Raw genomic sequence first — 17,646 nt, forward strand, 5'->3', positions numbered from 1 at the left:
TCAATGAAGAATGGGAATCATGAAGAAAACCATAATCTTAAAGTTCAATGCTACAACAGGAGAGATTTTTCATTGCTTTAGGGAAAAAAAAGTTACACAAGAGGAGGAAGCTTTGAATATAGATATGCTGGAGTATTGTCATAATCTTCAATCTTGACACAATATTACTCTACCCTACTGAAACCTATTTTAATATGTCTTGAAATAAATGTCACCCTTGAAGTTTCCACCTAGAGATTAGAGGAAGTGCAACGCTGCTTTGAATTCTCATCTAAGAAAGGGTTTACATCTAATGCCATGGTAATTAAAATGCAGATGTTCTGGTGAGAACTGACCTGAGGATCAAGAGTCGTCTGTCCCATCGCTCAGCTGTCGGTGCACCTCCAGGCTGCTGGCTGGCTTTGCTCAGCACCAGGCACAAAGGAAGGGTTGTGGGGGTATCCTTGCCTTGTTGCTTGCCCTGCACTGCCTTACCCATGTTAGTCACCTTAGTATATGGCCAATAATGTTAATTCAGGATCCTGATCCTGAACTATTCCTGACTGAAATACTTTTTAGCCTGCGTCAGTGTCATAGAGCCTAAATAAGGGAGTACACAAGGAACAGTCTTCCTGTAGCTTAGTCTGTTCTTTTCCATCCCAACTGCATGCTGATTATGGGAATAAGAACATATTGTGGAGGAGGAAGCTATTTCTGGATGCTAGTCAAGATTCACTAGACCTGGGCTGACTTCTGACAGCAGTATCTCTCAGAAGCAGATGGAATATTTTCTGGTGGGGGGGGGAAAAAATCATTTAGAGGCTCCATTCACAGGAGTAAGTTTCACTAAAGAACTCCCTGAGGAAAGAGAGATGGGAGGGAGGCTGGAGGGCAGGAAGAAAAGCCTTCTGATATTTCTTGCTTTGTGCAAAGCTGGAGTGAAGTAAGGCTGATCTAGTTTTCCTTTGTTCTATTTTTAGTCAGTAGGTTTGGACAGTGATAATTAATCTCTAGAAGAGGGCTAGAATGATGTCACCGTGTCCTGAAATATCCATTTCAGATAGCTGGGGGCAATAGATGACCTTTGCCTGAAACACATTTGCCAGTTTGAAAGCTCCTAACCATGGCTAAATAAAATAGATATTGTGAAGATTTGGTACTGGTTGGTTGGATTTTGTCTTGTTTCCTTCCCCCAGGCAGTGCTGGCACGCCAGTGATGTTCAACAAAAATGGTGATGCCCCAGGACGCTACGACATCTTCCAGTACCACACCACCAACACCAGCACCCCGGGCTACCGCCTCGTTGGCCAGTGGACAGATGACCTCCAACTCAACGTGAGTTTATTTTATTCTTTGTTAGCTCTTTTTTGTTGGATATAGCCACTAAATGCTTTTTTTCATCCTGCAAAAATTAATAGGTATCTTTACTTTTTTTCCACAGCTGCAGAACGTGGGGTTTTTTTGCATGTTACCTTCTTTAACTCTGTCCTGCAACCTTTTCTCTGTACCCTGAGTACCAAAGCTCCTCAGACTAATAGAGATATTAGGTGATAATGCAAATGTTATTGCTTTTGTGTGTCTGAAGTCCCTAGTTGCCAGCTTGGAAAATGAAGCAGTAATGCGTTGTAGTTTGAAACCAATGGGCTTTCATTTGTAGACTCTTTTCAGTTTTTCTAGTTGTAGGAAAGCTGAAACTAAATGTTTTTTGAGTGCCTCACTTTTTCCAGTGTTACTTTTAAGCAAGTAGCAAAGATATCCATATGAATGAGATGGCCTTTTTGTAATGACGCCTAAAGAAAAACAAGCACGTAAGAGTTAGATGATCAAAGACCCTCAAGATACTTTGATGTTTCCCAGATGAAGAAACCATGACTGGTGGCTCAGAAAGCTGAGACTGTAGTGTCAGTTTTGTCCATACTAGGATGGTCTGTGGCAGGTCTCTGGAGATCCTGGTTCAGGCTTCTGGCTTGACTTTGTGCAAGTTGCTTGAGCCTCAAATTCATGGAGAAGTGGTGCCAGTTTAACCTTATAGTTATTTGACTCCTTGTAGATCATTATTAAAGTGTGAAGACCGTGTTTTCAGTTCAGTTTAACTGCTCTTCAACAACAGAGCATGAATGAAGTCAAGGTATTCCTGAAGTGAAATGCTAGCTGCTACAAAAGGGTTTTCCTCTATCAGTCAAAGTTCCCACCTGAGATTATACCAGCTCCCTTTCCTAACATCATCCATCTTTGGTGTGTTATGGCTCCTTCCCTGCCTCTGCTGCCGGATTTCCTTTGAAACAGGGTGCAGGGTGAAAGGGAAGGCTGTGTGAGCATGGTCCACTCCTGACACACACTTGAGAGGTGGCCAGGACATGCCCGGCATGCAGCATGTGGTCACAGCAACTGTGGCTTGTGCCACATCAAGGGATGAGACCCGTCCATTGCGGGGAGGTCTGAGCTACCCCTCCAACTATGCAACTCTTCAGCTGGGATGCAAGCCATGGGCTACCTAGGTAGATCAAAACACCGTCGTTTGGAGTGTAACCAAATGCAAGACACTTTCCATTTTTAATGTTTTCATGTCTTTTGTTAAATGGAGTAATTAATGGGATTGCCAAGGGTCTAGGCTTTGAGACTGACCATGATATTTTGCTCTTCTTGAATTTTGGCTCATTTTGATTTGCTGTATGCTCTTTCAGTGGTTTTCAACTTTTGATGTTCTATTTAAGGAAAACGGTATTAACTTGCAATTTACAGTTCTTTTAGCAGAAATATTAATATTTTATTAAGTAAATCCTTCTTTATGTAAACTACACATCCTGATTCATTAAAATGTAAAGCTAAATTAGTGGAGCTTGATTTATATTCCTGTTGTTGTGTTAAATGTTTCCATAAAAAACACTTTCCTCACCCTCGTATCATCACGGCTACAGGGTTATATCAGTAGTTGAGTTTCTCTCACTAACTTCCCTTCTACTCACTTACAGGTCCTAGTTTCTCACACAGGATTAGCATTGCTGTGATAGTCCCTGATTGTATTTTCTTACAATAATAAAGAAAATTGTGGAGTTTAGAGAAGTCAAGGATTCCCTAAAATAACCAACCAAAATAGTTGCTGCTGTTATATACGTCCCAGGAAAAACTGGCTACAATTTGTCTTCAGTAATTATTGTGGACATAACACTTCAGGATATGTTTCCTCAGTTCTTATTTCTTTAATACTAACACAAGAGGGGAAACAAAAGGATGTTTGGTGAGAGTGCTAAGTTTAATTTAGAAAATGCTGAAGTGATGCTTTGTTTTCCAAGAGACTTGTCATCTTGGGCAGTCTCATTTAGATCTGTGTGTCTGAATTTCCTCACTTACAGAAGAGAAAAGTTGTTCTGCCCTATTATGCAGGCATTCATGGTAAGGACAGTCCAGGTCTCCAAGGCAGTAGGTAAATAAGTGATGAAGACCATCATAGGTGAGTAAATATTTTCTTCTTTATCATTGTCTTCAGTCAAAGAAGGAGCAAGACTCTTCTGCCATTTTATTTCCCTGAAAGTAGTGCTACTGTTCAGTCTGTCGTCAGTCTAATCTACAGTGATATGTCACCTTCCCATCCACAGTATTTTGGAGTGAGAGGCAGAAATATGGGGGGCACAGGGCTGATTACTCTCGATAGCTGTACCACATTTTTTCTTATAAAATTACAGAATAATTTCTGTTTATATTTCTTTCTATTGCATAAGACACTAGATAGACTGAAGAGATCTTTATCGTATTTGCAAGTCTTAAAATATGCTGTATCAGTTTGTCTTCTTTTTGTCGTCGTGAGTTTATAAACCTGATTTTACGAAAAGTCTGAGACTGTATATTTCTCTCAATCCTGATTGCTTCTCCACCTCTTTGTATCACCTTTGCTTTTCTGTCTGGCAGAAATGTTCAGTAAAGGCAGATGTCTGCTCCCTGCGTGCACAGGAGCCAGGCTCTGCTCTCCCCTTAGCAAGTTTGTATGTGAAGTGTCTCCTCTGAGTGCAGTTGACTCACCCTGGATTTACGTTTCTGTATATGAGGTCGGAAATTTGGTCGATAATCAATAAAATATTTTTTAACTTTTCACTGCAGCAAACTTGGGACATAATACAGTTTTTATGTAAGGACAGTATAATCACCAAATTTTCTTTTGCTTGCTTGCTGTCAAGCAACCTAGCACAGCTTTGCCTAGTAACCAATGCATGATTTAGTAGGAATTTTGGCTGTATTTCACAGATATCTATGCAAGGATAAAATGAGCAGATGTCTAATTTTAAATTACTTGGCCAGTATTCCATGAAAAACTGTTGCAGTGCTTTGTTCTCCCTGCGGTGAAGTTGTGATTACAAGATGCCCACCCACCTCCCGTAAGAGGTCATGGAGGAGCACCTCCTGCCTGCCTCTCTTTGATGAAGACTATGCCAAGCTCTGCCAACCCCTTTTTGGCCCCCTGCATGCAGATTTAGTATGCAATATTTATAGTTTGCGTCCTTCTGCAATATGAAATGCTTTGCCCTGAAGTTTAGGATCAGAAATTTGGCCAGCTCCTTCCTTTTGAAATCCTGTATCGTGACCCCCAGAGCCTGTTGAATAGCAAAGATACAACTAATGCAATTAGACAATAAAACTGTTGACCACAGTAATATTAGCATCTGAAACCAGGATTGTATTTTACTGTGCTAGTGTTGAGGGTATGCTCCTGTATTGCAAGGCAGTCACATCATTATGAGGCGAACTATTTTGACTCTCTTTAGCTTCAATATGTTTCAAAAGCCAAAAGTTCTAGCGGTGAAAAGTAGGAAACCTGCAACGGGGAAAAGGAGGGGTGTCATGTACCAGCTGGTTTTTCATTCTTTGGCTTTTCAAGTGGGTAACTTCCTTCTCTCTCTCTTTTTTTTTTTCCCTTTTTTTTTTTTTTCTTCACTTTAGCAATTACTAGATCTCTAATACTTGTGTTGTTCGAGAAATAGGAAATAGTGAGGATGACTCTGTGGGTGAAGGGTGAAGGCAGAGTGGCCAGGAGACACAGGTTCTGCTTTCATGCCTTATGTTTCACTTTGAATTTCAGAAAGGTAATTAACTTTCCATGCTTTGTTTTACCCCATGTGCACTATAGATCCAGTATCTATAGATGTCTTCTTAACACCCGTGCCTTTATTTGCGAGTCTCAGTAAAGCACTTGGAGGTTGCTCCATAGGAGGCACTGCAGGAACGCAGGGAACTGGCTGACCAGCTCCCAGACCTGGCTGGTTTCTGTGAAGGCAACTCCTAATGCTTTGAGGTGCCTGACAAAACCAGAAACGCGTCTGTCCTGGAGGAACTGATGTGCCTGAAGGAGAAAGAAATGGATCACTCCTAGAGGAACTGCAGGTTCTCATGGGAAATTTGGTGATATTGCTTCTCTTTCTCTATATAGAGTTAACTCAGCAGGTCCCAGGTTTATTATGTTTTTACATCCAAACCTCTGCAAGTATCCCTGAACTGTCAAAATCAAAAAAATAAAGAATCCCTGTGAAATTGTTGAATCTTATTTTTCCAAGGATTTATCTTCTGCATACCCTATCACAGCAGCACTCTCCATCACGTTCCCTGTGATTCCTTCCCATAGTTGTGTCCACAATTTCCCTGCAGTGCCTGAACCCCCTCCCACACCCCTATATAATTTGCAGTGCAAACAGCGTCCTGTATTGTGGCTGTCTTTGAATTACACGTATGCAAACGGTTTGACTGGCTGGCCGAACCAAAAGGGTGAGAGATGCTCGGTGTTGGGTGGATCTTTCTTCTAACTCCCCACTGCTTTTTACTGATCCTGCAGACACATCCTTCAGAAATCTCTGCTTGTAGAAAATGTGCTTCAAATTGACCAGCAAGTTCAAAAGTTATGGGGAAGGAAGTTGGTACAGACAGATGGAGGGACAGACAGAGTGTGCATATGTTCCACCCCCTTCAAATTTTCCTCTAAAATGATAGCAAAATTTAGAAATTTCCAATAATTGTGCAGAACGAAAAGTAAAGTAAAGCTAGTCTTGCTGCTAATAATTTTTGTTGAAAATGTGATTTACGCAAAAGTGTTGCCCAATAAGTAGACTGCTATCGCATTTGGGCAAGTAGGCATACAGGTTCAGTCTCTTGTATCGCTGAAGTGAGCGGCAGACTTGCATTTAACTGAAAAGCCAAACTTTTGGCCTTTTCTTCCATGTCTACCCTGTTTTCTTGTTTCATACTGACAAGCTTTTGGGGGTCATTAAAAGGCTGAGCTCAGTTAAAGTTTTTAGTGCAAGTGGCTCCGTCCTGGTTTGGATGTGTCGGCGCTGCCAAGGCTGAGCCGTGAGCAGGCTGGAGGGACCTGTCCAGGCTCATGCGTCTGTAGTCTAGTGACAAAGGAGTTGTCGGGGTATTGAGATCCTGCACGATGGACTAGACTGAGTGCCAAGACGGAAGGTCTCCATGGGGGAACTGCTCTGGCCTCCGTTGTGAGGTAGAACACCCGGCTGTGATGTGGTCCTCATCTCCGACCACCCCTCCACAACTTGTCGCACGGTGGTGGACACGATGCCCCGTTTCACCTTCACCCTCATCTTGGTGAGTAGTGAAACGGTTACAGGAGACCTGTTTATTTGCCATTAGAGAGCCATATCTTCCTAGAGCAAGCGAATGCATTTTTTTTTCCCAGTTTGATTGTCTAATTAATGCTGTGCTTCTAGCCTATTAGTGTCCGCATAGGGTGCATCATGTTGTTTTAATTGCATCAGCATCTCCAACTTGTCAAGTGTGCTCTTTCAGCTCAGTGTTATGGCTCATAAAGGTGCCGCTGGGCACTCGAGTTCTGATCAGACGCTGCAGCACATTTTCAGGATGGCTGAAGAAGGTGTATCCTTGACTGTGGGTGGAAAACATGATGTCCTGTCCATTATTGCACTGTAGAGATTTCAAGTAGCTCTTACTTGTAATGTGTTTCACTTCCAAAGCATCAGACAGGGTTAACTGTAAGCTCCAGATAAAATTCATTTGTTTGCAAACAGAAACAAATACGTATTAAAAATGCCTAAACATACTGTGTGCAGGGATAAACAAAAAAATCTGGATTGTTTTATAGATGTGCCCTTGAATTGTAAATTGTTTAGTCGCATGAAGCAGTGTGCAGCTTGAAACACGACTGCTGGTTAAATGGAGCTTTTTGCATGCAGCATCAGGAAGGGTGCCTGCTAGCAGTTCCTTACGCTTTTATTAATTTCCTCCAGCAATAAGTGATATATTGCTGCAATCTTTCTAAACAAGTGCTTAGAAGGTTAGTGGTATTGATAATTATCAATATGGTTCCATAAACACGTACGCTACATAGATCTAACTCCCCTTATAAATCCTGGCTCGAGTTATACGGTGCGAAGGAGATGGCTGTGTACTTATTAATAACTCCCTCCTCCTTGGGGAAATAGCTGTATGATGTTGTTTTCTTTACTGTCAGTTCAGGCCAGTATTTTAGAGGAGCATGAAAAATAGGGGGGGAAGTCTTGCTTTAAAGAAAGTAACATTCCTGTGCCTCAGAGTCTCCAGCCTAGGAGCAAACGGAGAGCGCGTATAGCTTGAGTTCGGGGAGCATCGCTGACCCCGACGGCAGGCGGGGCTGGTTTCAGAGCAAGTCCTTGACAAAGAGAACGATGCAGCTTCCATGCTGCAATTCTTTTTTCCCCACAAATAGAAATATATTAAGTAACTTTAGAATCGTCTCTGCAATTTATGCAGATCCTGCACACTTCAGCAGCTACTGAATCTGTTTGGGCTCAGACTGATCTATTTACATACCATAAACTTCTCTGTTATAGAATTTGGAAATAAATGTTATGAATAGCAAGCTAATGAAAAGAGTAATTAAATGTCTAACCTTCTGGCAGGAGACCTATATGTACCTGACTTTTTTTGGTAGAATACTCAGAATGGCAATTACATCCAAGTAACTATTCAGCGAAGTCTGATGCTCAGGAATATTCTGCCAACAGATGGTATTTTTCCAACATAATGCATTCAAATTTGTTTCTGTTCATTGTTTTTTGGTTTTGTTGTTGGGTTTTGGTTTTGTGGGTTTTGGTTTTTTTTTTTTTCCTTTGGAGTAGAGCATGTTCAAAGCAGATGGATTTTTTTTTCGAATATTTTGCAGCAAAAGGTAAATCTTTCTGGAGCATATGCAAATTTCAGTTTCTTGAAAGCCTGAGCTTTCCCCAGTTCCTGGTGGAAGGAGAGCACAAGGGCACGTATCTGGCCAATTAGAAATTTTTGCTTCAAATAGCAAGGGATGAGAGAATTTCACCACAATGACCATAGGGTTGTTTTGGGGATTTTCAGGTGCTTTTAAAAGAATGTATTTTCAAGTATTTATCTGAAATCTAAAAATAGAAATTTGGCATCTCCCAACCTGGAAAATTTCAGCTTAAACGATTTCACCTTAGTGAAGTTGTGTGTAACTGAAAGTGCAATTATTGATAGCATTGGCAGTTCTAGCTCCTATATACATGTAATGTATAATTGCAAAACCCCTATTTGGAAATATATATAAAAAATGTGTGTGCTTACGTACCTTTATATGTCTATGGATGGATATATATATGCACAGCCTTTTGCAATATGTACTCCTTAAGATTTCTGTTGGTTTGCAACATCTGGTGAGCTCAAAATCATGGTTCAAAGATTACGTCAAGATAGATAAAGATTGGTATCAATTTCCTTTCTCATTTCAGTTATTGTCACATAAAATGGCCCTTGTAGTGTCATTTTCTATTCCTGTTACAGACCATAATGAGTAGCTGGTACAAAGATGCTACATCTCTATTACAACCTGGAGCCTGAAATCGTGTTGGGTTGACAGAGATATGCATTATTCAGGTGTTAGACAGTCTCATTAAACAAAATCAGTGAGGGAGGTCAGGGTGTTATTTAAAATTAAGATTTTAAGTATTAAGCATGATTAGTATGTTTTGTTTTTATATGTCAGTGCAGAACCTTGAGCTTTCAGCTGATGCAGCCACTTGTTGAAAATTACCACTGTTGACATTTTTAATGGAATTGGCTAAACCCTTAGATTTAATTAGCTGTACGTTACAGCATATTGGCATACATGGAGATGTAGTAGTATCCAGAAGTAACTGGGTTTCTGATAGCTGAAAAAATATGTATTATTTTAGCCGCTATTGCCTCATTGACATTTTTTGGGAAGTAACTTAATCCGGGCTGTTCTTTCCAATGGAAATATTGCTCAGCCTGTGCTGCTCCTGGTGAACTGCAACTGCTGGGACCTCTGGTCCTCACTGGGGCTATGTCCAAGTGCAGTGGCGTTCCTTATCTTCTCAAGGCACCCTTTGGAAATGTTATTCTGCCCCAAAATAACTACTTTCATGGTACACGAAAAAGTTCTGGGCTGCTCCTTCAGGCATTTACACCCCACTGAGATGAGTTAAACCTACCTGAAGCCCCTCTCCGCCATGGCACTGTTACTGACACTATGCATCTTCTGCTCCCCTCACCCTGGTCCTGTCCCTCCACCCACTTTCTACTGTCACATCAGTCAGCAGGTGACAAGCGGTGACATTCGTCCTCGTAGGGCCATCAGTGCCTGGCTTTATGGGAATTATTTCACAGCATAAATGCTGCTAAATGCGAAGTCCTTCCAGAAAGGTCTGCAGCCTGTTTTCAAAGCTCTTCACCATAGCTGGAGGTTTCTGAGCTCAGTCTCCATTACACCGTCAGACAAACTGTATGCAGTCCGGTTAGAAATGTCAAAGTGAATAATTACATCGGTGTGTTACTAAAATACATCCCAATTACATGTTTTGGCCAGCGAGTTACTGTGCCCACCATGTCAATAGCTATAATGTATACTATAATAATAGATGTTGTTTATTTTGTTCTGTCATTAGATTCTGTAATCTTTCATTGCTTATGTCAGCCAGGCCCGGCATGAACACCTTTAATTATCTTAACATGCAAAATTAACTTTCAGCCAACTGGAAAGGAATTTTTCAAACCACTGGCCCGCTGAATGCCCGTATGCTAATTCCTTAGTCCTCCATCGGGTCTCCAAAATGTATGCTAACAGGCAGCAGCACTGAAATCACGTAGGTCCTGCTGACAAGCTGCGATTACAGCCTGACTTGGTAAGTGCTCTCGGAATAAAACTGATGCGGTTTGTAGTACCGCGGATGGTTTTGGCACATAAGGTTTAGAAATGACTGCTGTTAATAATTTTTATTCAGATAAGGGCGCAACCTCAAAATACATGATAGTAACTATCTGAATCAAGCAGCACTTCTTCCGTACCACAGAAGAGAGCTAAACAAGTCATTGCAAATCATCAGTAAATGCAGATAATCCTGTTTGTATCTATGCTTTCTCTGAAAAAAGTCTTGGGTAGTGCACGTTGTAGTCCAGAGAATCTCAAAGTGTGTCTCCAAGTGTCCTTCAGTACATTCGTGCCAAACATTTAGCATGTAATGCCAAATTAAACCGGAAAATCTTGGGAGCAGGACGATGTTCACTGCATTAACATCTGCATAGACACAATAGAAAGTGGAGGGGTACGTAACGTTGGGAAACAGTTGGGATGTGTGCTGCAGCAGCTGGTACCCGGGTGGGAGTCCTGTGCAATCATTCTGCAACTAGGCTTTGTATGAAGTGAATCAGAAATCCTGCCAGGGTGGCATGTTTGGTATGGGGAAGGGAGCTTAGAGAATTCAAGCGTTAGGAGGCTTCACTAAGGTTGAGTGTGAATAGCGTAACAGAACCGTCCAGGAGAACAGGTACCCGCAACCCTCAGTCACCACCGTATGCAGAATTAGAAAATAATCCACAAAGAGAAAAACCAGACCAGTGTGGACCCCGTTCCTGTCTGTTATTTGCCACACTTGAAAATGATGAAAACTGTGGGTTTTTTGAGAAGAAAGGTATTCAGTGAGTTGAGTTTTCTGATAGATTTTTGCTATATAAAATAGGAAGGCAATAGTTAAATCTTACACTTCACTCTGAAAACTAGCTCAGACTTGGAATTAAAGACATAAAATGTCATTTCCTCTTTGTTATTGACCCCTTTTGCCTAGGCAGTAATACATACCGCGTGAGCTGTACTACCGTAGGCAAAGCAAAGTGAATTAAGCTATATCAGCTTTTGGCAACTCTGAGCATCGGTATAATTTTCCTCCAGGTCTGAGAATGTCACAAGGTAAAATGTTTGTAGGGTTATGAATGCTAAGAGAAACCAGGCTGAGAGAATATCTAAGATGTATTATATATCTTTTCAAAGACAGGAAAAAAACAGAAACTTAAGGAGCTCATAAAAGCTATAATGGAAAAAAATTACGTGGCAGAAGACTTGATGACTTTAGAATTTGCTTCATCTTGTGTTCTCTTAAATGTCCATGAGCCTGTAGGCAAGCAGACTTGTGCTCTGAGAATGAGTAACATAAGAAATAAAGGTCAAGAAATAAATCACTATGTTTTTAAAATAGGTGATGTTTTTGCTCCTACACATCACTTCTTAAATCCTTTTTTGCAAGGCTAATGTATTTTTGTCAGCAAACATATTCAAGAGCAAATACTTTGCTGGGATATTTTATGGATAATTAACAGATTTGGTTGCTTTTAGCAGGAGTAGTAATGTCAATGTGTGTGTTATTGAGGGTGTAATACTGTTTGGTTCAATTTTTGTGTTATTGAGGGTGTAATACTGTTTGGTTTTGGTTTTTTTTAATATCTGAAAACAGAAAGATGCTTTTCAATGACAGATGTGCTTTGTTGTGTTTGGAGAAGTTCACCCAGCTATGTAGAGAAAAACACTACATATGTGCCACAAAGCTGTTCTGCTCTCCAAGGACCTACTCTTCAACCACTTTGAAAGTAGAAAGTAGGACACAACAACTTGTCCGACAGCACATGAATGCTCAGCATTTTGCAAATACCTGTCAAGGAATCCAGTAGAAAACTCAGGTTTCTAGTTAGATCCACTGTTGTCTTTAGCTGTGGTTTTGCCAAACTTTTTGATCCTTCTCCCGCCTTGTTTCAGTCCATCAGGACCGCCCATCACACCTGCTGTGAAGCTGCAGGATGGGTTAGCTCCGGCCGTGCATTGCAGCCGGTTTTGTCACCCTCCGTTGCGGGTGAAGGAGGGCTGCTTTCTGTTGTGGATAATCTCCAGCGGCAGAGAGATGCTGTACCAGCTTTTGTGTTTGCCCTGTCAAAGGGTGTTTGATGGAAAATACTGTCTCTGTTAAAGTCCATGAATTGCTGACTGAAGGTACACGGAGGTGGGTGATTAGCATGGTAGGCAATGGCAAGCCAAGGCTGTGCATGGAAAAGAGGGAGAATCTGAGAACTATCAGCAAAACAGTGGTTGAATTTCTGTTTCTAGATCAAATGCGTTTAAGTTTTGTATTTTTCTTTGCAAAATAAATGTAATCTTTTGTCCTGGAGATAGTGGATGGCAGCAGGGAGGCTCATGTCTAGCAAGCCCAGCGAGGCAGCCACCGAGATGCTTGTCACGTTTCTTTCTTTGGCATCTCCTTTCTTATCCACTTCATATTTCCTCTTGCAGTTTGTCTGGTGTGGTAGATGGTGTTTGATTGATATCCCTGTCTCTGCGAGTCGTGAGTGCCTGATGTTCCCCTTCAGGAGGTTGGGATGTAGCTGGGGGATGGTGAGGACCCGTGGGGACAGACCACAGGCAGAGCACGCACTTTGCACCGCGAGGCATGTGGATTCCCATGAAACCACCATGTTTACTTGTTAATTGTAACTTTTAATGGTGTGGAGGATATGTATTTGACCATTAAAAGTAGCTGGTGGTTAAACTCTTTTGGCAAAATCTTCCAGGGAGGTGCAAATCGATGACGCATACTGACACAAAGAGCAAAAAAAGTTTTGTCATTATGCTTGTGTGCAGAGGACGAATGAAATACACAGTCGTTTCTGTTGAGATGTTCTTGTTTAGAGAATTGAGGCATGCTTTCCACGTGCAAAACCTGGAAGTCAGAGTAGTGAGCAGGATTACAGGCTTTTGGACTTTACCTGCCTGAGATTTTAGTTTGGCAGATTCTCAACAGATGTGGGCTGGCATCCTCCAGCCCTGCCGGTAGTCCTATGACTATTAATAGCAGACAAAGGCTTGCTTGTTTGTCTCCATTTTTATTTATTGAATTTGCATGTGATTTTTTTTTAATGTATTGTATTAATAGATATGGGAACTATTGGCTTAAAGCTATTTTCCTAGGTCAAAAACACAATCCAGCTGTGTTTTGCAAAAGGAAATTTTGCTACCATACAGATGCAAGTCCCAAGGATAGTAGAGTAGAAATTATGACAGTTGCATAATATTGCGCCTGTTTGTTTTAAAGGGGAGAAAGAAATCCCATAAAGGGTATTTAAAAAGCTTGGCACACATCAGGACCGTGTGATCGGTCCTTAGAGTTTCCAACATTTAAGCAAAGCATAAAGGTTCCTGACAGAGAACGTGAATTGAGTGGGTCAAAAATAATCACTTTTTAAACGTCCCTGAGTACTGATTTCTGTAGAAAATCGACGTGGTTTGCAGCAAGACTATAATATCAGATATATAGCCTGCATTTTAATGTGTCTCAAGCTAATCGTTCACATGATAGGCAATTGTGGCCCCAAATAAACAGCTGCAAAAGGTCTTTATCCTGCTCTTAAAACTTGAGAAGAAGCCTTTATTTGCTTTGTTTCCCTTTTGTTATTTGTTTGTTCTTCCATTAGTCTGAAAATGTACATTTTATATGAAAACGCCGTATTAAATGATTCCCATGAAACAGCCATGTTTACTTGTTAATTATACCTTTTAATGGTGTGGAGGATATGTATTTGACGATTAAAAGTAGCATCCAAGCCTCTGGCTCCCAACGGTAACTATAATTAGATATTTGGTTCCATTTTTGCCAGTGCCTGTCCTTTAGACTGGCTGGTGAAGGGTAGTGCAGACTTCAGCCTCCCTTTACAAAAGCAGATCTCCAGTCCCTTCTCTCAAAAACACAACTGGGAAAGGTGTCACAGACTTTTCTCCTCTATCACCGTTAGATGTGGTTTGAGTTCATTCAGGACATGGGAGCTTTACACACGTGGTCCCCCCTCACCCGAGGGCGAATCCCATCTCCCCGCTGCCCGGCATCCCTGCGAGAGCAGAGCGCACCAGGATGCTCTCCGCGATGTTACCAAATGCATTGCCCGGTTCGTGGGAAGGAGTGGGGAGGAAAATTCACTGCGCTGGAAGGAAGGTGCACAACTGGGAGTATGGCTTACAGTTAAGTATTTAGGGCACTCAGCTGGAGGGAATAAGATACCAATTCCAGTCCTTCTTTTATTTTCCAAAGAGATGGAAAGGAATGGGGAAGAAGACGGGGGGGGGAAGGAAAGCAAAGTGTTGGGTTACTCTTGCTTTAGTATGCAAAAATGTGATGAGGCACAAAAATCCTTAGCTTTGCAAGGTTATTTAAAAAAAAAAAAAGCAAGCTGGTTTTTTTTTGCAAAATTTTAATGGAATTTCGACTAGACCAATACTGTTACCATTTTAGGCAGATGTTGGATTGGAGGGCCAGTATTAATTTAGGTATTAAATCCATGGAATGATCTTAAACGTCAACCGTTGCTGCTGGGGTTTTCCATTTTGTCTGTCTGCCTGCTGCGACGTGCCAGTACTGTGCAGACCAAACCAATGTCCCGCACAGCTTTTGGAGCAGAAGCAGCGGCCAGCGTCAGCCCTCGACCACCTTACCCTGCCACAACAGCCCATCACAACCACATCACCTTCCTCTTCGTCTCCCCGCTTGGTTTCAGCGAGCCATGACTGCGGCATTGATGGAAGACTGACCCCGAGTGCAGTATGATTAAAGTCCCATCAGCCAACCCTAATTTTCTGTGTACTACGTGCAGTTCTTTTAGGCACCGATTGACTGAGTATAACCTGAGCAAGATAATTTAATAGTATTAATAACGTTGCAGCAATCCAATTAGGGCCTAAATGAGTTAGGTACTGAGTTTCACTTAGAATTTTGTATTTCTTTCATCTTGCTTCCCTGGCCTATATGTCATGATGCCATGCATGCTAGACATGATGAGAAAATTACCGTACCATTGATGCTGATTCTTTAAAAAGGGAAAACCGGGACCAAATAATTTAGCTAGAAAATACTGGTCTTTGAATCAGCTTGGGAATTAGTAGGATAAATAAACTAAAGCATTTTGAGTTGGCAGGCACTTCAAGATAAATGCTATCCAAATTACACACATGCCATTTGGTACATCTCTAGTTATTACCCTTTCCGTTTTGAAAGTAGTATATCAGATTTGGCAGTATTCATTTTTCACAATCATAAATAACAGAAAAAAATAAGTTAGTAGCTCATAAGCAGGGATAAACAAACATAAAGGTCTAATCTTTTTCTCAAAACTTGGGTAAGGTCAACCCATGGCTATGCTGTGAAAAAAAAAAAAAACTCAGAAAAGGAGTTTTCAGGAGAAAAATCAGAATTCCTGGATTTACTTCTAGGTGTGCCATTGTCATGGACTTAAATTTGCCAGTTGTTGAGTGTTACAAACGTGTTAGAAATAAGCATTTGAACATTTGATTTCAGCTGCTTAAATGGTAAGCAATTGCTTTGCCGTAATGTTGAGCTACATTTTACGTGCTTTGGTACTTTGGATTGCGGGTTTCTTGTTATCCTGCACAACGAAACCCATTGGTCTCGATGCTGTAGGATGGGCACTGAGCAAGTACAGAAGTACAGATATGGGGGAAGTTCTGGTCGAGTCAGTGGGCACGTGCTGAAAACTGTGTGCTGATGGCTTTGGCCTCCCATCTCACTGTGCCGAGGCTTTATTATACCTGAACGTGTCCTTCGTCCTATTTATCGTGTACTGCTGCATTCCTGTACCGCTCTGAGATCTTCGGATGGAAAACAGCTTGGGAGTCGGCTAGACCATGTTAACCGCCTTTGTTAGGAGTCATACAGCATCTGCCTTTCTAATTAGCTACTTTATACCTCATGACGTTTGTTATTTAAATTTATTATTTAAATTCTAGCTGCAACGTGGTTATATTTGAAATAAGATTCATGCAAACATATCCAACCGACCTAAAAAGCAGAAGAAAGTAAAAATCTGAAATACCTTTGATTGAAGGGAACTTTGTTAATGCTCTTTCCACCAGAATAGTAAAATATTGAACAGTTTTTCTTATGTAAGTATGTAACTGGGCCACCTCACTTTGAAATGAAATCTTTCATCTTCTGCTTTTTTGTTTTGCATCGCAGTGTATGTGAATCCTGTTGCGATCAGACCCCTCCTATTGAGATCCTGGTGTTTGACGAGGGCGGGGTGCCTGGGGACACCCCCCAGTCTGGTGCTTCACCTCTCCGAGAGCAGATGCTGAGTGCTGGGCAGACCCAGAGGCGGGTTTAGTGGCAGTGCCATGGCCATGGTGACCTGTTGTTGGTGTGAAGGAGCATGTTCCTCACTGCAGACTCATCGGAGGTGCCAGGCTTCATCTTCAGCTGTGTTTCACTGAAGATCGTGACACTACAGGGCAAGCTAGCTTATACCAAAAAGCATTAAGAGTGGGGTGTGAGGCTGCTGTTCCCGTAGGTTTATTTTCATCGTCCCAGTTGGTAGCCGGACAAGCTATAAATTGCTCCTTTAATTAAGCAGAATTTTACCTCCTTACTTTCATCGTCCCAGTTGGTAGCCAGACAAGCTATAAATTGCGCCTTTAATTAAGCAGAATTTTACCTCCTTATACATGACAAGAGAAACATAAGGACGTGGCAAAAGGTTGTGAGCAGTGAGATGAGTGGGCATTTTTTGAGGCTGAAGTTGTGGCTTTTGAGTTCTGCCAGTGACAGGTCCTCTGAGCTTTGCCAAGTGGCACAACCATCCTGCTCCTGGTCCCGTCTCCTAAAAACATAAAGCTTTTCAAAAGGGCTTAATATTGCTTTATGGACTACTATACATAGATTCCTATGAACATATGTAGGCATGTCTGCTCTAAATATCTCCGAGTCGAAATCCTAATTCCTACTCAGAGTTTGTGCAGTCATTAATCAGGAAGAAACATACCCAATTCAGGAATGTAAGACTTTGCTATTTTTGATCCACACCCAGCAATTAGTTTTTGTAAGAAATCTGTAGCTGGCAGATCGGTCATTTTAAAGATGTAAAAATGAACTCTGGCTGTTAGTGTGCAGTGGGTATTGCTCACATCTCCTTCGTGCTGTAGGTGCCGTATGACATGAGCTCTCTAATGAGGCTGATGGGTGTAAAGTTCGATGCAGCTCTGCAACAAGGCTAATGGTAATGACGTTCGAACCAGTTTGGTGAGTTACTGGGCTCGATTCAGCCACTGGGACTGGATTCATAGCCAGAACTGTGACAATCCCCGAGTGTCCTTTCACAGAAGTTTGAGTAAGTCTCAGCATTTTGTGGTGTTTTGCTCTTTTCTAGCATAATGGATTGAGGTTTCTTGGAGCATGACTTCCAGCGAGGACAGCGTGCTGGGCTGTAAGTTAGGAAACGTGCACTGACGACACATTGCTCCCGAGGTCTTTTCTGAAGATGCAGATGCTATGGGTTGGAGTGACACCGCATCTAGCACTGAGGGGCATTCTTTGGATAAAACA

At 41.6% G+C, this 17,646-nt stretch overlaps 1 protein-coding gene across 1 annotated transcript in view; it reads left to right on the forward strand.

Moving 5' to 3' along the window:
* The window catches only part of GRM7 (glutamate receptor, metabotropic 7), a gene marked incomplete at both ends in the record, with an annotated part of 118,307 nt that overhangs the window by 48,310 nt on the left and 52,351 nt on the right, over positions 1–17,646 (forward strand). The window contains one exon of the mRNA XM_009706893.1: positions 1,176–1,315. Within this exon, the coding sequence (XP_009705195.1) occupies positions 1,176–1,315 (140 nt within the window). The remainder of the gene's footprint in view (positions 1–1,175; positions 1,316–17,646) is intronic.

Source organism: Cariama cristata, unplaced genomic scaffold (genome assembly GCF_000690535.1).
Source record: "Cariama cristata isolate BGI_N322 unplaced genomic scaffold, ASM69053v1 scaffold1529, whole genome shotgun sequence".
In the NCBI taxonomy this organism is placed as follows: domain Eukaryota; kingdom Metazoa; phylum Chordata; class Aves; order Cariamiformes; family Cariamidae; genus Cariama; species Cariama cristata.